Consider the following 23,580-nt stretch of genomic DNA (forward strand, 5'->3'; position numbering starts at 1 on the left):
CAGGTTTAAAAATAAAATGATTGTCTCCTCAGCTCTCATCCAAGTGTTAACTTAATCGCCATTTCATGTTTTATTCCTTTTGAACCCAATGTACTTTTATGTCTTTGAACCTCGTGAGATATATTGCTTTATTTTTCTTTAGCCCTGCAGTAAGCTAAAATGCTCTTAATACCTCTGAATACCTTTAAATTAAATTTAAAATGGCCATCAAGGATGTTTGCAAAATGAAGCTAAAAAAATATTGCCACACAGATAAATAAATCTTAATGGATGTGGAAGTTACGTTTATTTTTGTCTTTGACAAGTCTTTGCTTCTCTTTTCTAGTACATTCCATCAAGTAACAATAACACTCCCATTCAAGGATTTTATATCTATTACCGGCCAACAGATAGTGACAATGACAGTGATTACAAGAGGGATATTGTAGAAGGTAAGTTACAAGGACAAGTGGGAGTCCTAATAAAGGAGCTTTGGAGGGAGAGGGTTTATAAATATTATGAAAAACATTATCCCAGGTTAAGATAGAGTAAAAAAATGAAATGGTATAGGTACTATTACTTTGAATTTTTCCCAAAGAAAGATAATTTTTCCAATTTAGTGCAGTGGACCCTTGAAGAATGGGGGCGTTAATCCTCGTATAACTTACAGTCGGCCCTCCATATCCAGGGTTCCTCCACATCTGCAGGTTCGACCCACCACAGGCTGTGTAGTAGTGTAGCATTTACTATGGAGTATCTGTGTAAAAGTGGACCCACGTTGTTCAAGGGTCAACTGTATATATACCGTCTTACATTTGCTTAAAGAAACAGTCAGTTACAAAAGAGTGGGGGGAGATATGATTTGTCAGTAGTTCGTCTGAAAAAAATTTTTCTGTTTTGTTTAAATGAATAGTGGCCTGAATATAAAAATCAATTACAACTTCTAGCTATATTAAAAAAAGAATGTCTCAGGCAACAGTTCCATTGAAGTCTGTCCTAGAAAGATCACATCTTGAGCGTGTTACCCATTTTTAGAGATGCTGAGAAGTTGAATATATGTAGAGAAGAAAACAGCTGAGAGCACAAAGCCTGTTGAAACTGCCTTTTGACTACATTTAAAATATAATCCAGGGACTTCCCTGGTGGTCCAGTGGTTAGGACTCCGCACTTGCACTGCCAAGGGCCCAGGTTCAACCCCTGGTTGGGGAATCCACAAGCTGCACTGCACAACCAAAAATAAAAATAATTAATTAATTAATTTTAAAAAAAGAAAGAAAGAAAAAGAAAATATAATCTGGAACTTTGCCTGTGGTCTGAGGGCCGCACACGGTCTGGCTGGCGCCTGCCTCACCTCCACTATGTGTCACACACTCTCCCTTTCTCACCGTGTCTTCCATCACGCATGGGCCTTCTTTCTGTCTCCTCGTGTGCACCAAGATCTTTCCTGCCTCGGGACCTTGACACACGGCAGTTCCAGCTACCTCCCCCAAGGCTTCATCTAGGACCTCCACTTCTGTCTGTTGTGTGCTTGAATGTTCCTTGCTCAGAGAACCCCCTCCCGTTGACAGGAGATGCCCTTGTGATTTCTAACCATGCGCTTTGTGTTTACTTCATACAGTTTATCCTAGTTTAGTTGTGTGTATGTGTGTGTGTACGGAATTATTTGCTTAAAGTGTGTCTCCCCCACTAAATGTTAACCTCCCTGTGGGCAAAGGGCCTTCTTTCCCACAGCTGTGTCCCAAGTCCTACAGCGATGAGATGTTTGGTGTTTATTGAATGAAGGAATGAATGAATGCTTGGAGTCCAGAAAGAACAGTGGAGTGTCTGGGAATGATCAGACTGGAAAAAAGACGATGAACCAGCAACAGGACAGCTGTCTCCAAGTATTTAAGGACTAGGATGTTTAAGAGGAACTCAATCTGTTGGGGTGGGAGAGGGGGGCTACAAGGGAATTTTTTGAAGAAGAACCCTCCAATACTGCATTTTTAACATGGATCTCTCACAAAATAATAAGCTCCCTAATCCAGGAGGTGTTCAGTAGAAGCTGGGTGCCTGTTTCTCAGTGATATCTTGGAAGGGATTCTTAGTTTGGGAGGAAGGCTTCTTCCAAGGTCTTTTTTTCACTCCAAGATTCTTCTTTTTTGAAATATTAATCTCCTAATGGATTGTGTCAGAAAATCGTCCCAGGCCAAGGTTTCTTTCCTCTGAATTCTTGACGTCAAATACTGCCACATAGTTTTTTGTTACAAGTAGTCTTATAATAAATTACTTTTAATATGCACCGTCACATTTCTTGAAATATCGCAGCATTCCTTTTACTGTTTATCCAATGGAATTACTTTTGTAATATGATGAAAAATTTATTGTCTAAGTTTTACTACCCAGCATAGTTTTTGAATGAAAGAGTGATTGTTTCTCTTCTTAATCTGGAAAAGTAGGAAAGAAACGAGTCCCCCAAATCTGCTTTAGACGTTAAGAATTGGGGAAATGTGGAAAGATCATTGTTAGTGGCAAAAGGATTCTGTGAAGTTGAGATGGTAGCTGCCTTGAGGGAGCAGTGGAGGAGGAAGCATGATGGGGATGGGGGAGCCAGGACCCCTCTCTCTCTTCACCTGGTGCTGGTCCCATGGCTGTGTTCTGCTCGTGAACATTCAGCTGTACAGTGATGGGTACTTTTCCATATGCGTATTTTACTTCATAAAAAAGCTGTTTAAAAAACGAAATGGAAAGAATTGTTAGTGACTGATCTACACTTTAGTCCTGGCTCGGTCTTCATTTTAGTTTATCTGGGTTAGGCGAGTGGGGCTCTCAGATTTTTATTTTTAAAATCTTTTGAGAGAGGCTACACTTTTGTTAGAAAATCGTTGGAAACAAGGCAAATGTCAGTAAAATGAACATCCCTCTGTCTCCATCTGTATCACTCTCTTCCCCACCCTTCTGGGTTTTACTCTAGAAACAATCCGCTGATAAAGAGTTTCTAAACTATATTCTCTAGTTAAATCTTTGAACTTTTGCAGACTTGAGTGATGTGACTGTTGAGTGTGGAACTGGGAAATTGCTCTAAAGAAGACCTTGTTTTCGCTACAAGCATCTGTACGTGTGAGCTTTGCCTTGTGGTTCACAGAGAACTTGTTTATGACCGTAATAGATGGAGCAGTTAGATGTTTAAGTGGGCTTCACTGTGCTGTGTAATTCGCTCCTTCCTTATTTTCAAGTTTATGCACTTGAAATTCTTTTTGTAGCAGTTGGAAACTATTGGCTTGTTTTCCCAAAGCGAGAAGCAGAAGTATTTATCCTTTGTACCTAAAGTTTTCTTTAAAGTTTTAGATTACTTATGTATATTGACTCAAAATTGTTTAAGCTTTGAAACACAATTACATTGTTAAATAATACAGTAAGAGAAGAGCAATTATATTAAGTTAGCCTATCTTCTGAATTAGGTTCCACGTTTAGATAAACTCAACGTTTCCAACATACCATGTTTTCGTGATGAATATTTTAATCTTGTAAATTAAGTTGAGTTCCAGGTAAATCAAACTATCAGTCATCCTGATCTTTAAGCCTGTGCTTTGGTTTTTTACCCTTTCTAAAATATTCTTGGAGAAAAATCTGCTTGCTAAGCAAAGGATATGCTGGTTGGTTGATTTTATTTTATTTTTATCTTATTTTATTTTATTTTTTTATTTTAAACCTAATAATGCACTTAAGTGTCTTATTCATCAGTGAGCCGTAAAACTTTCTCTTTGCTCATATTTCCTGTAATTGGAATAATTACCATAACACGGGATGTTAATCTAACAAAATATGTATTACTTTATTCTCTCTTATTAGAAACGTATCAGAAGTTTAGTTTAATTCCATTTTTTTACTAGTGCTATGAAAGGAAAACTTCAAATCTAGTGTAATAATTATTCAAGCGAATGGTGATAGGTGAGTGGAAGGCTGGGAAAGACCTAAAGATACGGAAAAAAGTTGAAGTCTTTTAGAAAAGTTTTTGGAATTTAAAAGTAGATCTGTTCCTATCTCAAGTAGATTTTGAGTCAAGTTTCTTTTAGGGTCCTCTTTACACTTATAAGTGGGGCATAGAATTCAGAATTCCTCACTTCTTGAGCTTTTCATAGTCCCTTGATCCTAAAACAAGCAGATTCTCTTCCTTCTAAAATATGGGGCTTATAAAATATGAACGAGGGGCTTTGTGTTGGTGTCCTGGAAAGGCGTCAGGGTGCTTCCGGGTCAAGGTGTTTTTGTCTGTGTTGACTTAGAAAGGATCCCAGAGCTATTGGTCCTGTCAGCCAAGTAGATATGACTTGTGTGCGTGGATTGGTTTGGTTTTGTTTTTCTTCCCCTTTAATCGACTCTTAAATCAGTTGGTGGTATAGTTGAGTTTCTAAGAAACAGTGGAAACAGGTTGAAGAGGTGTTTTCTAAGAAGGATTAAAAGTGCTTGAAGAGTTCATTGAATCTGGCAGAAGTGTCCCTGTTTATTAAAGTTTGTCACAGGTCCACAGAAGTAAAAACGGAGAGTCATTTATACTGGAGTGTTCAGTTTAGAAGTGTTTCTAAATGAAATGCTGGCTGCGCACTGTGGATAACAGAATCATTCTGTTAGAGATGCTTGTGTGGTTTGGAGACCCTGGTGCAAAAGAAAAGAAATGGTGGGAGCGGTAGCCAAGAGTTTCCCATAGTAGACGTTGCTTTCTAACTGTTCTCGAATTCAGGCATTCATTTATATGTTGGATCATGTTGTGTCTATTACAGTGGAATTGAGAGTTTCATTGAGGCCTGTCTTGTAAGTGGTCACTTGTTCTGGGTAAGGCACTGTTTTCTGACCTCATACGTGGCGTTGCTTTCTGGTTAGGTGGACAGAGTGATTGACTTGCTGGGCTGAAGTAGGGGATCAAAGGACTTGAGGTGGTTTTTTGTTTTGTTTTACTTATGCATAAAATTAACATGTATTTTATGAAGGACTTACTACTAATTACTTGTAATGAATCAAAGTCTGCCCACACACAGGTAGAGCTTTAATTCAGTTTCTCTCTTCTCTTTACCATTTTTTCATGCCATGTAATAGAAATGCTATCTATCTGTTGTGCATTGCTAAAATATTTATATGAAGTACACTTTTATCGCACAAACTGACTATATGCTGGTGGCCGCTGCTCCAACCTCATTTCAAAATTACGAAGTGATTTTATTGACACTGTTGCTTAGGTTGTGGGTTGTAAAGCTCATCTTTTATTTTTCCTTTCTAGGTTCAAAGCAGTGGCACATGATAGGCCACCTGCAGCCAGAAACCTCCTATGATATTAAAATGCAATGCTTCAATGAAGGAGGAGAGAGCGAGTTTAGTAACGTGATGATCTGTGAGACGAAAGGTAGGGGAGGGGTCAGAATTAGTGCTTTTCTCCCTGGACAGAACTAGAGTTCTGAACTCTGGATTATTCCTCCTGACTGTCGATATATTTACTAAAGAAACTTTGGACCATTTTTTAGGTGTGTCCATTTAGACTATCCCAACAGTCTAGCCTTCTGTCGGCTAGAGAACTTGCCTTAAGAATAGTTTACATAAAGGCTTCCCTGGTGGCGCAGTGGTTGAGAGTCCGCCTGCCGATGCAGGGGACACGGGTTCGTGCCCTGGTCCGGGAAGATCCCACATGCCACGGAGCGGCTGGGCCCGTGAGCCGTGGCCGCTGAGCCTGCGCGTCTGGAGCCTGTTGCTCCGCAACGGGAGAGGCCACAACAGTGAGAGACCCGCGTACTGCAAAAAAAAAAAAATAGTTTACATAAGCGTTCATTGTATTCATTAACTTCTGTGTGACTCTGAGTAAGTCATTTCTTTTTTTTTCCTCCATGAAGGAACAGAAATATTTGCTGACTAATTATCTGAGACTGCTGTGAGAATTAGAATCCTTAAAAAAAAAGTATAAGGGTGTTTAAGGAAAAGCACTACGTACGTTTAAAGTGGTTTCTTGAATGACAGATACGTATAACACTACCTACTCGTTCAATGAAGCCTAGTAAAGTTCAGAATTAGTCGATAATTCTAAAGTGAAATTCTCAGCTCTGCCTGCAGACATAGATTAGCTGTAAAATATTACCATCGTTGAAAACAGAAGATACCACACTTGGATAATAGAAATAGCCAAAGTAGAAACAGGCTCAGAAAGATTGAATTATAAAGCTAAGACTCGGTTTCCTTGTTTAATTCTGAATCATGTGTCTTCCTGCTGCAAATCCCACATATTAAATTCACATTTAAACATATATACACACAGACCTGTAGACTTACCTTGAATTTCACTTGTTTAGCATATATTTGAGTACCTTTTTGTACTGAACACTGTGATACGTTCATGAGCATTTCTTACTTGCCTCCAGAGTGCTGTGAAACCTGGAGCAAAATTACATAAAAATGAAATTTCTCATCTCTGTTCCCAAGACATTTAAGAGTCTAGCCAGGCGGAACATAAAACACAGACAATAATGTGCTAACTGTGCTGTTTTTAAGTGTTATTAATTTTTTTTGTTTGTTTGTTTGTTTGTTTTTTGCGGTACGCGGGCCTCTCACTGTTGTGGCCTCTCCCGTTGCGGAGCACAGGCTCCGGACGCGCAGGCTCAGCGGCCATGGCTCATGGGCCCAGCAGCTCCGTGGCATGTGGGATCCTCCCGGACCGGGGCACGAACCCGTGTCCCCTGCATCGGCAGGCGGACTCTCAACCACTGCGCCACCAGGGAAGCCCCAAGTGTTATTAATTGACTTTGCTGGGGAATCAAAGGTTCTACCTACAGACTTTCAGATCAGTGAAAAACAAAAAACTTTAAAATGTTAGCTGTTCATACTGAATGAGTTTCTAATGTGTTACACAGTCCCAGCCTGTTTAAGTAGAACATCTGATGCATGATTTCTCCTTTTAAAGAAATGACTCAGAGTTCTTGCTGTGAACAACAATTGTCTTATCTTTAGTAATTCAGTACATATTGGAGGCCAGCCTCTTTCCCCCACCCTTAAAGATCATAGACTGTCACGACTTTCCTTTCGTTCTCTGCTTTCTCTTTATGGTTTTCACCTCACATTGCTCATGTCATGCTCCTGCTGTCTCTTCTTATTCATGTTAATGGGACCGTGTCACTCACCATCCACTGCAAAAGTTTCTGACATCAGGGAGAGGTTGGCAACTGGTCCTCAAGCTTGGTGGAATTTTGAATACATTAAGAGTAAATAAAGAGTGAATAAACCTGACGGACTTCCCTGAGTAATCATGGTATTTCATGTGCGATCTGTAACAGCCATTTTTGTCTCAGACACTTGTTTGTTGTCTTTGGAATTGTCAGGGACCTTAGAATTGTATAATCCAACATACCACCCAAAGTAGAAATTTCCTACAGAGACTCTCTGCCAGGTATTCTTCCAGCTTTCAGTGATGGAGAGCTCTTTCCTTGGAAAGGCAGCCTCTCGTTGACTGATTTCCAGCCCTGTTCTGCATAGTTGAAGTTGCTAGAAAAGAGAACCCCAATAGAATGTTTGTTGAAGTAGATTTTTTTAAAGTAGATTTTTTTTACACTCTGCTCCTGTAAGTTATTAGGATAACAGGAAGTATACTATAGTAACTAATAATAATGACAAAATGGATTGAACACTGCCGCGTGCCAGGCTCCATGCTGAGAGCTTTACTCTTCATGACAACCTATGATGGGGCTGTTATTATTATCTCTATTTTCCACCTGCAGAAACTGGTTCATGGAGGTCAAAGTCTTACAGCTAAGGATAAGTGATGGAACAGGTTAAGAACCTGGGCAGTCCGGTTCTAGAGATCCGGCCATCAACCACTATGCTCTACTGCTTTTCTATGACAGTTAAAGCATCAACGGCATGTTATTTGGGGACAGAGAAAATGGGGTTTGTGTCCCACTTGTTATTAGCTTTTGTGGTCGCCATTATCCAGAGGACCAGTGAATTAGGGAAGAGCACTGCGTCTATGTGGACTCCAGCATTTTTGGGTTTGGGAAGTTTAATATTATGTGTGAGGTTTTCGGAACTGTATAGAATTGTTCTAGTAGTCCAGAGTCATGTCTTCTAATATTATTCACAATCGAGAGGCATAAAATATCTAATCGTGAGTCTCATTCAGCTCAAAGTATATCAGATCGAAAGGAGTTTTTGTCCCATCTGTAAGTTGTAATAGTTTTATGTCAACTCTTTGGGAGTCTTCTGCAAGTACAATTGAGCAGGTAATCATATAGCAGCTTGGGTTAGACCAAGTGCATCTGTGTCTCTGATCTTATAATTTCTTTAGAATTTGTGACCTAAAACCTTGACATTAGATTTTTAAACTTTTGAGTCCTCTTTGTGACTCACTGGTGGTCAGATCATCTCAGTACCAAGCGTAAACAGACTGGCTTGGATTCCTAACCAGACCTCCTTCGGAGAGTAAACCATTTCATGGAGTCTGTCTTCACTCTGACATCATGTTTTCCTGTATATTTCAACTAGTGAAACGGGTTCCTGGAGCTTCTGAGTACCCTGTCAAAGACCTGAGCACCCCTCCAAATTCTTCGGGGAGTGGAGGAAATGCTGGGCCCGCAAGCAGTCCCGCCAGAAGCAGTGACATGCTGTATCTGATCGTCGGCTGCGTTCTGGGTGTAATGGTGCTCATCCTCATGGCTTTCATTGCCATGTGCCTGTGGAAGAACCGCCAGCAGAATCCCATACAGAGTAAGTCATCCATCAGTGTCTCCTTCCCTTTTTCTAAAGATCAGTAGAGAAAGATTGTCAGAATAAATATTGATTTCTAACACGTTCACGTATGAGTGTCGTGGTATAAAACACATTCGATACTCTTCATTCAGTGGAGGTGACTTTAAAACAGTTCTAGCTGTAAGCCAAAGTAAGTGGAGCATCAAATTAAATTGCCCAGGAGAAATAAACAACAAAGCCCAAACTAAGCAGGTCTCTATGTAAATAGCCGACTTAGTGCTGGGAAACTCTGGCTCTGTTGGACCACCAAAGAGGATGAGGACTTGAAGCGTGAGCTTTGGAATTGCTGCAGGAGCCCCTTCATACGGGTCCAAATCTTGTCAGCGAGGAATGGAAAAGGCATGATGGAAAGGAGGGTAGTGAAGACTTTTCTCAGTTACTGTCCTGGGATGACACAGATGAAGGTACTACAGTCCTGATTCGGTACTTAATGTACTAAAACTTCTGCAGAGTGGCGTCCCCACCCCCAAATGTGTCCAGTAGTAGGAGTGTCCGAGCTGTCAGTGATGGTACATTAGAACCCTGTTCCCTTTTCTTTCCCCATTTTTCTTCCCCTCACGTTCCTACCATTTCTCTTCCCTCAGCTATCATAAAAGAGCACAGTCAGATCAATCAGAGTCTTTAGTCTCTGCTGGGAGGAAGTATTTTGGTTTCCTCTTTGGCCCCAGGAGAAAGAGATGAGAAAAGAGCAGAGGAAGACCCCAGCCGTGACAGGCACTCGAGCAGCTCTTAGCCGGTTCCTGCCCGTGGTCCCTTTTTAGTGAACAGCTCGGGGTGGGGTGGGGCGGGGAAGGGGGGTAGAAAGTGATGTATTTTTATTGCCTTGGCGCCTTCCAGGAGATAGGCAGGGAGAGAAGTGGTGGCGGTACCAGGCTGAAAGAGCTGGCCATCCCTTGATTGGGTCTTTTTCTAAATGGTTTTAATGTCATTGACTCTGAGTGTGTGAGAGTGCGCTGAACCATTAAAAGAAGAGTATTGATCTGGTTGTCTGAGCGAGATTAATCTGGCTAAAGTCATTTTCCTTTATGACTTGATAACATGTTGAAAGATGGGAATTTATGACGGTAATGTTCATTCCGTCGTTCATTCAGAAGATACTCGTTGGCTCTCTCCTGTGTGCTCTGCACTGTGGTGGACAGTGCAGGTATAATGCCCTCTCCTTATAGTTTAGTGGAGAAGAGAAGCAGGTATACTGATAATAACACACCTGTGATAATAACACACCTGTCATAGGAAGAGGAACACCTAGTCCAGTCTTGGCGCCTCCAATACCTGTGAAGAATCGATCAAAACTCTGACAACGAATCCTGTGCAGTTTAGATAATATACTTTCTAAAGGACATTTCACTTTGTCTAAATATATCTGGTAGGTGTGCCTCTGGGAATCAGATATTTGAGGTAGTTGTTGAAATGCTTTTAATATAAGGAAAGGGAATAATTAGCCTTTTGCCGTTGGTGCCTCAAAACTTCCAACTTGGCTGTAATAACCAAAGAACTATATGAATAGTGACTGTTTCCCCAACCCCATCCTTTTACTTAAAAGTGGTGTTTATTGCTTTTTGAAATATCCTACCTAAACTTATCCTGTCGTTGTACAATTTCTTTCAGCACTTGGAAGCACAGGGGAATTTAAACACCTTTTTGTCGTGTTGCCGTTACTTTGATAGTTTCAGCTTGCATAGTTTACTGTTTTGAGTAATTTCTTTCTGGTTAATTTCTCCTCCCATTAAAAGAGTCATAACTAACTTACAGTTCCTGGCTGACTCCACCCTGTAAAGGAAATAACAGCAATAATTTTATTAAAGCATATCTCACAGGGAGGCTGTAAGCGAACACTTTTTTAGAGTATTTTATTTTAGTATAGTTATAGTTTATTAAGGGTTTAATTAATAAAACTTCCTAAGCAAGAAGAATTGTCCGTTTCCGTATCTTACCTTTTCTTTTTGTTGTTCTCTCTCAACAGAATATGACCCACCAGGCTATCTCTACCAAGGGTCAGATGTTACCGGGCAGATGGTGGAATACACCACTCTGCCTGGCACAAGCCGAATAAACAGAAATGTTCATGGAAGCTTCAGCAATGGCTGCTCCCATCTCCACCATAAGCTCCCCAGTGGAGTCAGCGGGAGCTTAAATGGAGGACTCTACTCTGGGCGCACGAGCTCTCTAACCAGGACACGTGTGGATTTTGAACATCCTCGTCATCTAGTGAATGTAAGGGACCCAATTATAAATAAAAGCGCCCCTGTGCCCCACGGTGCCAGGATACAAGAACGGGGCCAGCATGCTTGGTTTTTCCCAATATAGAAAGCTCACAGGTTCACTGGAGTGGACGTAGCATGTATCACCGGCAGCCCCTTGATCCAGAGTCATGTTTGGAAGCTTTCTATTATCAGGCAGGAGTTATATTAATCAATCTGATTTATATTTTTTAATTATTTGGCACTGGAAGTACAGGACCAGTAGCAAACAGACTGGAAGTTATTCTTGCGATGAAGCGGAAATACCATTGAGCGTGGACCAAACCAAATACTTTAAATTTGATTTATTCAGAGCAAACGCTGAAAGCTCATATGCTTAGACGAGTCAGGCAGATCTTGAAACTGAGTGAAGCAAGTTGGGGATGGGACAGAAGCGGTGGAGGCGTGGGAGAGTTGTGCACTGTCTTCAAGCAGCGGCCCGGTTCAGCGCCCATTGTTTGTATGCAGAGCTGAGGGCCCCGTGTGGCCTGGTCTTCTGCTTTTTCATGACATCCGTACATCTAGGTGAAATCACCAGATGTTTTTACACGTTGGCAACTAATTCCGGTTTTAGAAAGCGTTGCGTGGGCCATGCACAGCATGTCTGCAGGCCACCAGATTGTCACTTCTGACCCCCTGTGAGGTTTTTTTGATCTGTTTTGCCCCATGTGTGTTTCTGTGGTTTACGTTTTACAATATTAGTATTCTCTAGCCACAAGGGGTGATAAACCTTTAAAACTACTATATTTCAGGGATAACCAGCTGATAGAGTTTAATTTTTGAAATGAGAGTAGAATGACGGACGTACTTTAGATTTGTGCTGGTGAAAGAGATTCTCTGCACTAGGCAGTTTGATTTATTCCGTTCTTTGGATGTGCATCCACATTGTTTTTCAGTCAGATAGATAATATGTTTAGTTGGTCGATTAGGCACTCGTTTACGTTTTTGTCATTGTTCTGATGACAAGATATATTTGCCCATAACCCACAATGTGCTAAAGTTTGGAGAAGTTTAGAGATTTTTTTTTTTTTTTAATCTTCAACGGTAGTAAAGCTTTATTAAAATATTACCTTTGGAGAACAAAACTATAATATATATTTGTATCTTAAAGCTAGAAATCGAATGGCTTTCCTGTGACCTAGCTTTAGTATGTCATAGAAAAAATATTTAATTTGCTTTTTAGTGCATCTCATTACCAAACGAGAATAATGATTTCATTATTTTGTGTGGAAAGACATGGTTTATATTCAGACTTTCTAAACTTTTTTTGTCACCATTCCTAGTCCAAACTACTAACATTGTCCAAGAAGCTGAAGGAGAGAGCATGACGCTTTGAACAGCACATGCTGTTTCCATAAGAAGAAAAAATAACTCTGATGCTTGCCTTAGTATTTGAACACAGTACTTTGTGGTTTTTGAACAATGAGTTGCTATTTAAATAAGAGTTGCCCCATTAAGTGTACAGTTTTAGAGGTTATCCTCTGTGATCTTAACTCATTCATTTTCTTACTATTCTCTTTTGGGAAGGTGGAAATAGGGACATATTTTATTTATTTATTTTATTATTATTATTATTATTTTTGCGGTACGCGGGCCTCTCACTGCTGTGGCCTCTCCCGTTGCGGAGCACAGGCTCCGGACGCGCAGGCTCAGCGGCCACGGCTCACGGGCCCAGCCGCTCCACGGCACGTGGGATCTTCCCGGACCGGGGCACGAACCCGTGTCCCCTGCATCGGCAGGCGGACCCTCAACCACTGCGCCACCAGGGAAGCCAGGGACATATTTTAAATGCTGTTGATCATAAAAATGATTGAATTAACTGTAATCCGTTTAGTGATTCAAATAAATGCATCATCCTGTAGGTCGTTAACTTCATTTTTTTCGGAAGCTTTGGAGTTTATCCTCATGGACTGAATGTAGCATAGGAATATTCTTTCTCTCAAAGTTTTCTTAAAAATTCCTATTGCTAGTTGGCTCAGGAATGTTGAGAGAAATTTTCGGTACTTTTGGTTTGCTTCTATTCTGGCTGTTGTTATGAGATGAATGGAAGTGGAAAGTGTTCTGGGGAGAAACGATTGCCTGAACTTTTCCTAACCTTGAAGGCCTGTTCTGAGTCTGGGTGCAGTGTAACAGCCTCCCTCACCCTTATCAAATTCAGTTCTGCTGTTTTGCTTTCGAAAGCAGAATTTTGACTCTGACCATAAGGCTGGTTCAAGCCCTAACTTCAGTTTTGAAGAGCTCTTGCCATCGTATATGTCAAGTGAACATTTTACAATGAGGTATGTGTTAATCTGGGCATTTTTCTTAATTGCTGGGCAGTTTCCGCCAAAAGCAACAGCAAAATGTTAATACTCCGCTCCAAGTCACCGCTGGCTGAGAATCTGCTCCATCTGGAAAAATATAACATGTTTTAAGACTTCGTCTAGTCAAGTGAACAGACCTAATCGAAATAATTACAGGAAAATGAAGATGGGTTTATCTTGTGACATCATTCAAACAGATTTCCACCCTGTTTCTCCAACTGGCATCCCATAAAATTTTTCCATGACTGCTAGGAAGGTAAAAATGGATAGGAGGTTATAACGCATAGAATATTTGGGGCCCGTTAGATTTGAAACACTGAAGGGAAGTGACTAAACTTCTCCCTTCGTTTACTTGCCTCTTTCCAGTACAAACATACATGCAGAAAACATAGGAGTTAACTTTTTGGAGAACACTTTTAATATTGTGCAGCACTCATTTGTGAATACAGTAAATAGTGATAAACGTAACGTGGCTCAGGGAGATGGTTAAAATATACACGTAGCCATTTATTGTTGGGGCGGCTTTTACATTTGAGATGATGTGGTTACGAGTCTATGGCACCTTCAGCACTCTCTCTTTTTCTCTTTTTCCCTGTACTTGCTTCCTGATAAGGGTGGTGGCCTGTACACGACAGTACCTCAGACTGACCCGATGGAGTGCATTAGTTGTCGAAATTGTCGGAACAACAATAGGTATGTGGCTGTGTTTGCACAGGTGGTTGTGAATAGTTACGTGGCTCCCTTTGTCATTCTCCCTTCAGCAAAGGAAGTACTTACAATTTTACCTAAGTTATAAAATCTCAGAATGTGGAGTCTTAAGTTTAAGGCTGTTACTCAGTTTTTGCCCCAGCTTTACAATTTTTACCTTTCTGTGCTTTGGTTTCTTTAGATATATTGACAATATTGATGACTTTATTTCTCACTGAGATACTTTTAAGAGGTTTGATGTTTTTGAAATCTTTGAATTAGTGTCATTCTCTGCATACAGACTTTATCATTTCTCACCTGTTCTGTTTTCAGTAGAATTCTTTTCTATGCTATGTGATATTTTCTACTCTATAGTCTGGATGAGAGCATGTTTGAATGTTAGGGGGAAAACCCTGTGTGTATGGTAATGTTTTTTCATAGTAACATTACTGAAATTTTCGTATCAGATTATTCAATTTTTTAAAAATTCTAAAACCTTAAGATAATTAAGTAGCATAATCTTGCTTTCTTTTAATTTCTGTTTTTCTAAATTAAGAGTTATATGTACTCAGAATACTTCAGACAAGATAAAAATAAGTAGAGTGAAATGTACATTTAAATTTTGACAGGATATTCAGAAAGCTTTCATGCTAGTTCTCTATGTATTAATCCCAAAGGATTATCAAATATTTTGTTGTACTGAAGTTGCATCTGTCAGAAATCTCAGTTCTTTCTCTTACATAATGATGGTGTTTGATTACATGGTCTCAAAAGTCCTTCCCAACTCTAAAGCTCTGCAACTTAAAAATCATATTATAGTTAGTACATAAAATACCTGGAGTATGCACTGGAGTTTGGTTATTTCATTACTGAAATGGGATTTGACCCATATTTTCTAAAACGAATTATGAAGTTAACAGTTGCATCTGGGAGTTATCAAAACCAGAACTTGAAGAAGGAATCGGTCGACCATTGAATTAAAAGTACATTGTTTCATCATGTGTTTTGAGAGTTGCAGAGCAAACGCAATAAAGCTTTCTGGAGATTTTTTTTTTTTTTTAATCATTTACTTAACCCATCTTAGGGTTTCTGTATTAGCAAGAGCCATCTGCCTGTCTTGTGTACTAAGATTTGCTTGTTACACTTTAAAATTCTGTATGACCCTAGCTAGATTTTAAGATGCTCATAACAGTGAAGCTACAGTTTTGTCCTGAGCTTGTCAAAGGCTTTATCACAACTTGTTAGGAGCATGCTAAAGAACTGGTACAGATGGTTTATACGCCTGGTAAGTAATCAGATGGACTTAATTAAAACACATCCTTTGTGGTTCCTGTGGCCATCAGCAAATGTGATTCAACCCAGACGTTAGAATGATGGAATGAGCGGACCTCAGGTCTAAGAATAAGTAAATGTAGGCTTTGCCACTGCTTAAATCTATGATCTTGGGAAAGTTATGTAATCTCTCTGAGGCTATTCCTTATCTGAAAAATGGAGAATTGTCCCAGATAGTGTAAAATTGCTCCCAACATACTCTGATTATAGATTTTGGTAATTTGCTGCTCGTCATCTTTATAATGAGGTATCATATCCTAGTACCAAAAATACATCCCATTTCCTTAAAAGAATTTGAATGACTTCTGCCATCTTGCATTCATGGCCATTTTTGTATGTGTGAGCCTGTGTGTATGTGGCATTTGGGGGGTTTATTATACATGGTTTTTTTTTCCTGTAAGACAGTGGACAATTATACTTCTATTGGTTTTCAAGTTAATGGCCTCTTGCATTTCATGTATGGGGGTTTTATCTGGGAGCATAGGTGAATTCTCTGCAGCCTGAGAAAGCCAGCTTCTGTTTCTCCCTGGCCTAAACCTTCTTCCTACCTCAGAGTCTACCTGTTTAGGGCAAACCTTCGCTTACCTGCCTTGCCTCCGAGGTTAGCCAAGTGGCTCATCTGGCTTCCAGGAGCGCTTACGTGGTTTTGACACAGATGAACATCAGTAAGTACCTATCTTCAACTCTGCCAAATTGGGATCATTAAATCGAAAGCATCTAACTCATTTAACGTTGCAACTGAAAACAGGTATCCCCTCTCAAGATCCCCAAGATGGCAAAATTTGTAATAAGCTTCTAATACTGAGAGGCAGGTGATATATCATGGGCTCCCCAAATATGCACAAGTTTCGTCAATTTATACTTTTAGAATGTCGACATTATCGCTAAGACTAAATTTGCGTTTCCTAATGCCAACTGAAAAGAGCGTGTACACAAAAAGAGGTATAATTTCAGTTAAGACATATGAGGGCTATCCAGGGGATATTTTAGAGTTTTTCGCTCTTCAGTCAAAAGAAACATTTACACTAGCCACTGGAATAGGTTCTGAGGTGTTTCCAGGCAGAAGGAATCATGAGTCGTGGAAGGAGGAAGGATAATGCTTACATGAGGGTAAATAGTCTAGTTCAGTGGTTATCAAACTTCAGCACACACTAGAATTAACTTGGAGCACTTGTAAAACCCCAAATTATGAGGCTCTACTTCTAGAGTTTGTGAGTCAGTAGGTCTCGGGTGGGGACGGAGAATTTGCCTTTCTGATGAGTCCCAGGGCTACTGGTGCTACTGGTCCTGGGACCATGCTTTGAGAAACACTGACATAATTTAGCTGGAGAAATGCAAATAGAGGGAGCAGGATATAAAACTGGAAAACCAGTCTGAGTTTATATCATGGATGACCCTTACTGTCAGGCTTTACTAGTTTATTTAATCAACATTTATTGAGTGCCCACCATGTCCTAGGTACTGGCCCAAGCCCTCCCTCCAGAGAGCCAACAGTTAATAATAGTGACTCACAGCCAGAGCTTGAAGTATAGTGAGTAGAGTTTGAAGAAGCACATTGAATCTTGTAGTTTTATATTTAAGGAATAGAAAAAAATCCCTATTGTTTCTGTAATATACAATACAGGAGGGATGTGAGATTTTTACATTAATCAAAAAGGGGGATATGGGTTAAGTGTTGAGAAACACTGGGCTTAGTGGCACAATGATGCTTTTGAAGATTTTTAAGAAAGGGAGCCATCTGTGCAAGATGTGTATAATAAGCTGGTTAATGGTAGTAGGCAGGACGCTGGTCGGATCGGAGGGAGGAGACCAGTGTGACTACATGTGTAATGAAGGCCTTAGCTTCACGTGAGGAATGGGGGTGGAAAGGAAGAGAAAAGTGAGATTCTAGAGCTGGACTCTTTAGGACTTGGCCATTGACTGATTGGGATCTGGGAAAAAATGGGAGGTTCAAATGAGTAGAAAGTTTCAAACACGAATGACCTGGTAGTTGCCATGGTGATAGTCATATACATAAGAAACTTAATAAAATGATATATGGAGGAAAGTTGATGAATTTGGTTTGGGGCTTTTAGAGTTTCAACTGCCAGTTGGGTACCTACGTCAAGGAGACACAGGAAAATGCTGGTCTTGGGTTCAGGGGGTAGATTGGGACAATGATCTCTATATTTCAGAGTCATTTGTATCAAAGTGATAGAGTTTAAGAATAGGTGAGATCACCCATGGAGACAATAACCGTGGCAGTTTGATTATTTTTATATATTTAATTATTTAAGGTATTTGTTTGCTTTATTTCTTAAGGCTTTTTTTTTAAGCTTTTTGATGTGGACCATTTTTAAAGTCTTTATTGAATTTGTTACAATATTGCTTCTGTTTTATTTTTTTTGGCCCCGAGGCATGTGGAATCTTAGCTCCCCGACCAGGGATCGAACCCACACCCCCGGCACTGGAAGGCAAAGTCTTTACCACTACACCACCAGGGAAGTCCCTATTTCTTAGGTATTTAAAGTGATTAGACATCTTTTTTATAATCCTCTCTTTTATTATTTTTTGCTTATTGCCTTGATATATCTTCAAAGAGATGAGGAAAGGGGTGTGAAAATCAGGAGAGTGAAAGGGAAAGAGGATTCATTCATTCATTTATTCATTCAACGGACATTTGTTGAAGGTCTACAGTGGGCCAAGATAGGTGCTGAGGCTACGGTTGTGAGCAAAACAGGCATTGTCCCTGCCTTCACTGAGCTTATAGTTTGATGGGGAGACATGTCTTTTTAAAAAATGACATAATAATCATAAAAGTGAATATATAATTAAAACTGGATGCTTTAAAGACAAAGTAAAGAATGTAGTAGAAAGGAAAGACTTCCCTTTTGCTCTGAAAAATTTGGAAAACTAGGTAAAAGAGGATGGGGATAGGTTTAAAGCTTTCCAGGCAAAGGCAAGGTACCATTTATGCAAAATCTTTAAAGCAGAATGCCGGAATCCTCACAGAACTTAAAGAAGGCTAATGTGGCAGGAACCTCGTAAGCGAAAGGGTCAGAGGTAGAAGATGAGTGAAATCAGATGGTACGGAGCCATGGCGAGTCAGTGAAAGATTTTAAGTAGAAGAACATTGTGATAGAGCACTCCTGGAGGATAGAGTTTGGAGAATCCATTGGATGGCGCAGGAAAGGATACAGGGGACCAGTTGGATGGCTGTGGCAGTAGTCCAGATGAGAAATAGTGCACTAAGATAGCTGCAGTAGATACAGAGAGAAGTAGGTGGGTTGGAGAGTTTTAGGAGGTGCAGTTTTTAAAAAAGACATGAGTAATTGTGTGAGGAGGCAGCAGAGGGGGAGGTGTCAAGGATGGCGTCCAGGTAATTGGATGCCGTCACTGAACGAGGAAACACTGCAGGAAAGAGCTTATACCTGTCTACCCCTCACACACCTGGGAGTCATCCCCTTAGACCCCGGGGGTGCCTCATCAAACTCACCTTGACCCAGGGCAGCTGTCTTAGTCCACAGGTGCCTGAGAACTGACGAAGGCCTTTCCACGTGGAATCTTGCCTGCATTGTGTCTTGCCACCCCAGTTCGTTTTTTTCTGCCTTCTTAGGTTTAAACTTGAATGTATTTCTTAGAGTGGGCTTTTAAGAAGCAAGTCATTGCCAACCTTAGGCCCCTTTTCTCATCCTTCTATTTTAGTCATAGAAAAGTTTGCTTTTCTTGTCTAAACTGGCACATTGACATGCAGATTTGACATCAGATAAGAGGGGCGTGTGCACTCCAGCAATCTGCGGAGTTTTATCTGCTTCTAGGGCTTTTGTGGCATTTGTAGAAGACTGCCTGCCTCACTGGGTTCAGTCCATGTGAGCTTTTCAGGTTTGAGAGTAGCATGTAATAGCTCCCTATATGAACAGCTAGAAAGAAGCATATTTAATGAGGCTTTTCAGGGAGCCAGCCCCCTACACAAGAGACTCAGCTGAGAGTCTTGTGCAGTTTGGGCACTGCAAGAGTTAAACAGATTTTAATCAAATAGCTTTCTACCCACCTCCTCTCCTCAATTCAAAAAGCAGTAGTGCAGTTCTGGATATGTAGTCAAATGGGGTTTGTCAGTTGCTTGGCTAGTTTAATGGGAAGGGCTTGACATTAAATCTGCTCTGTTTACCATCAGTCTTGATAATCTGTAAGAGAGTAGAGGGGACACTGATGAAATTCACAGGTGAACAAACTGAGAGGTCCCGTCAGGAGGGAACAAAAAATTAACTTTAAGGGTCCTAGAGAGATTGGAAATGGGCAGGAAGTAGCCAAGTAAAAATCAGCTTGGAAAAATGTATATAATCCATCTGGAAAAAAAAGTACTATCTATACCTGGCTGATGGTCAAGAGGAGAAATAAAGCTATTCGGAATAGTGCTTTAGAGCACATAGATATAAATGACCTCCAAGTTTTTACATAATGATCACCTTAAAAGTCTGTGTATTGTTGGGTTTGCAGGTGCTCTTTCACCAACTTGAAACCTTCCACTGCTGTCAGATATACGCAGGTAAAAATAGTGTCTGGAGATGAATATGAAAACATTTCATTATAGTCGTAGTTCTTTCAGACCTAGAGTTTGGTCTGCCCAGTTGGTTTGTTAAGTATGAAAACAACTGCTTATCCAGGACTCCTGGACTCCTTTCCTGCAGCAGGTTAATTTGTTATGACTAAACCCATCTCCTATCCCTGTCCACTCAGCTACTTCAGAACTAGCCATAAAACCAAAGGAAGGAAACACGACAAAGCCTAACATTTGGATTCTCTTCCATCTATGGTAATCAGCCTGATTCCCTAAGAAAAATATTGAAAGAACTATGTCTAATTGCTTTAATTGATCAGTACCTTCCTTTTGAGTTACATATCTCCTGCTTTTGATACGGAGACCCAATCCTGTTGTCAGGGAGTCACATGGTTAGACTAGTACTTTTGGTCTTTTATTTGTAGGATTGTGTGTGTGTGTGTGTGTGTGAACTTGCCATGTTCAGTAATGCACTCAGTCATTTATAGTCACCCAACATGTTGTTGGGTGACAGTCACCAAGAAACTAATTCCCAAAAGGAAATTCCTACTGCAACATCCAACCAAGAGTGTACGGTGAGAATGGAGAACCTTTATGGGCCCTGGAGGAATGTCATCAGCGTTCTATTGCACAGTTACTGATGACTTCCCCAAAATAAGGGCTAGCTCAGCAAAACAACAGACACAGGGGCAAGAGGAAACAGCAGGGGTGAGCCAGATATTAAAACAAACCACCACCAAAATGAAACCGTTTCAGAAGAAGTTCATGAAGCACATTCACGAAAATAAGTATCACACATCCAAGAGGCTCATGGGTAGTTAGTCCCTGCCCTCCAGGGATAATCAAAAGAGGAAACTTAAGGTAAAATGTATATAATTATCTAATCAGAGTTATTCTGCACATAATCATGCTTAACAAATATTCAGCTGTGTAATCAGAAATGGAATACTTCTCTGCAAAATATTTTAGAGGTGCTGTGTAGTTTTACTGGAATGTCCAAAATATGTTTCGTCAAATACTAAAGCAATGTATTCTTTCGAGAACAATCCTATGCTACTATTCCAATTTCTTATTTCCTAGTCTGTGCTATTCAGATTGTTGGTGGAAGAATATTTTATTTTTATGACACTATAATAATCATTCTCCTATCTTACAGCTTGGTCAGACAGGCCTCTCCTGTTTACTAAAAGATATCTTAGTAATAAACTAACAGGTCCCAGACTACCTGAATTCTTGCAAAACAGCACAGATTTTTGTATGTGGCATGATGCACAGAGTTCTATTTACTCAATGTTTTAAAATTAGGAAAAGTCGTTTCATTGAGCCACAGACAACTCAGTGAAAACTTTCACCCCACTTTAAGCCAATAATAACTGCAGTTGAAAGATTGTTTGAGAAGCCTAAGATAGTAAAATTACAAGCTCTTTGTATCGTGTAAACTGTAAGATGTACATTATAAGAGCATCTTTTTTTTTTTTTTTTTTTGCAGTACGCGGGCCTCTCACTGTTGTGGCCTCTCCCGTTCCGGAGCACAGGCTCCGGACGCGCAGGCTCAGCGGCCATGGCTCACGGGCCCAGCCGCTCTGCGGCATGTGGGATCTTCCCAGACCCGGGCACGAACCCATGTCCCCTGCATCGGCAGGCGGACTCTCAAGCACTGCACCACCAGGGAAGCCCCTATAAGAGCATCTTAATGAATGTGATACATTTGCAGACACAGACATTTGCCCTTTTCTCTCTCTCACTTGTTATAGATTTGGGTCTCTTACATTTACGTATATACAGGTATTATTTTTGTGATTATCTGATTGCTTTAGAAACTTTAGGGACTTCCCTGGCAGTCCAGTGGTTAAGACTCTGTGCTTCCACTGCAGGGGGCATGCGTTCGATCCCTGGTCAGGGAATTAAGATCCCACATGCCACGCAGAAAGGCAAAAATAAATAAGTAAATAAAGCCAGTTTTTTTTTTAAAAAAAGAAATTTTAATTAAAGCGTTATCAGTAAAAGAATTGTTGTACATGTTATATGCCTAATTATATTCAGAACAGGTATCATATTCCTTTTTTATCGACTATGACTTCTGTGCTTATATCTTAGCATGTAGCCCCCAAGTTGAAGCCATTTTTATGTCAACACATGTAGACATCCAGAAATGAACTAAAAGTAAGGTGACTGAATTTTTTATATTTGGTTATCTATGTGGTTAATTACTGATGATTATGAGTTAGGGTTCGGCATACTATAAAATTTTAAATCAGTTTGGTTTATCATGTTGAAATTTGGGTTATAATCATGTTAACAGTCTAACTCAAATGACGGTGTTACTACCAGCACCACCCTGTTAATTGAGAGTCACAGTTCGGAATAAAAGTATGCACTGCTGTGATTTTCTATATCACTTACCTGAAAAATAGCTGCTAAAGAATATGTAATAGGAAATTGCACTTTTCTCTTGCTAAATATCTGTAATTTCTTTTAAAACATATGTGTATTCTGCTTGTTCACTCCCAGCACATAAAACCAGGTGACAGTATCAGCTCTCTAATTACCATCCATCGTAGTTGGCCCTGGCTCTTCTGTCCTGACCATCCCTCGGTCCTGTCCCATCCATGTAGCTCACCTTCATTCTCACGAAAGTGCTCTACACTCAAACTGTTAGACTACCCTTAGATTTCCTTTAAAAATCTCGTCCTTTGCTTTAAATTAAAGAAATGAGCAGGACAGAAAAGAAACTAAAAGGAACAAAACAACAGAAGAACTTAAGGCATCTTATTATCTGGTGAGTCTTCATTATATTATGTCAGCATTATGAAATTAAATTCATATTAGATCTATATAAGCCAATTATTAACTTATAATATCTTGTGTTTAGGGAACTGCCCTGGTGTTTCAAATCCTGGCAAGTATATTTTTTTCCTACACCTTAACTTTACTTTTTTAAATGAAAACTTCTCTTTCTGACCTGATCCTCTTTTGTCTTTCAGGTTTCTAGCACCTTTGTATTACTTCCAGATTCCTGCAGAGAAATGGAACATCAAGCCAGAAGCTCACTTAGTTTGTTTTACATCATGATTGGGGATTTCATTAAGTGCCTGACTGCGCTCCATTGTGTCACTAAGAGCTTTCTCTGCCACCTAGGACAGGCATTGCCTGTCCTCCAGAAGACTGAATTTTAAGTCAGAGAACTTTGAAGCCAACAGGTAGAAGAAAGACTGAACAACAGAACTAGTATGGAACAAGGACAGAGATAACTACTATTGTGGTACAAAAATCTTAAGGGGTAAGTGTATGGTTCACTCTCACTTTATTTTTTTGGCCATGCCGAGCGGCATGCGGGATCTTAGTTCCCTGACCAGGGATCGAACCTGTGTCCCCTGCAGTGGAAGCATGAAGTCTTAACCACTGGACCGCCAGGGAAGTCCCTTGGTTCATTCTCACTTTAATCTACGTGTATTATCTTAGTTTTAGGTATGGTCTGTTATAAGGTATCTTGACCAATTAGTTTAATTGTTGCTCCTTGATAATAAATTTACTTGCTTACAGAAAAGGTTATTTAAAAAGTCTGATGTTCTAATGTTTATTATTTATTCAGCATTTTTGAGGTCATACAATATGCCATTTACTGTGTGTTTGGTGCTGGACCTTATGATCTTAATTAGAGTCTAACATGCATTAGTACTTTTATTACTTCCTAGACAATAAAATACTTTAGAACATTTTAACTCCAGTTCCTTCCCCAGTGTTTTGT

At 40.0% G+C, this 23,580-nt stretch overlaps 1 protein-coding gene and 1 non-coding gene across 2 annotated transcripts in view; both read left to right on the top strand.

Annotated features, from left to right (window-relative positions):
- CDON (cell adhesion associated, oncogene regulated) overlaps positions 1 to 23,580 on the top strand; it is a 60,531-nt gene that overhangs the window by 27,028 nt on the left and 9,923 nt on the right. The window contains exons 13-17 of the mRNA XM_027092917.1: positions 326 to 431; positions 5,231 to 5,353; positions 8,470 to 8,691; positions 10,697 to 10,947; positions 13,890 to 13,969. Of these exons, the coding sequence (XP_026948718.1) occupies positions 326 to 431; positions 5,231 to 5,353; positions 8,470 to 8,691; positions 10,697 to 10,947; positions 13,890 to 13,969 (782 nt within the window). The remainder of the gene's footprint in view (positions 1 to 325; positions 432 to 5,230; positions 5,354 to 8,469; positions 8,692 to 10,696; positions 10,948 to 13,889; positions 13,970 to 23,580) is intronic.
- TRNAA-UGC (transfer RNA alanine (anticodon UGC)) lies at positions 1,116 to 1,188 on the top strand. Its single transcript has one exon. It is a non-coding gene; the product is annotated as a tRNA-Ala (tRNA).

The sequence above is a fragment of the Aethalodelphis obliquidens genome, unplaced genomic scaffold, assembly GCF_003676395.1.
Source record: "Aethalodelphis obliquidens isolate GAN/ISIS:26980383/991018 unplaced genomic scaffold, ASM367639v1 scaffold82, whole genome shotgun sequence".
In the NCBI taxonomy this organism is placed as follows: Eukaryota; Metazoa; Chordata; class Mammalia; order Artiodactyla; family Delphinidae; genus Aethalodelphis; species Aethalodelphis obliquidens.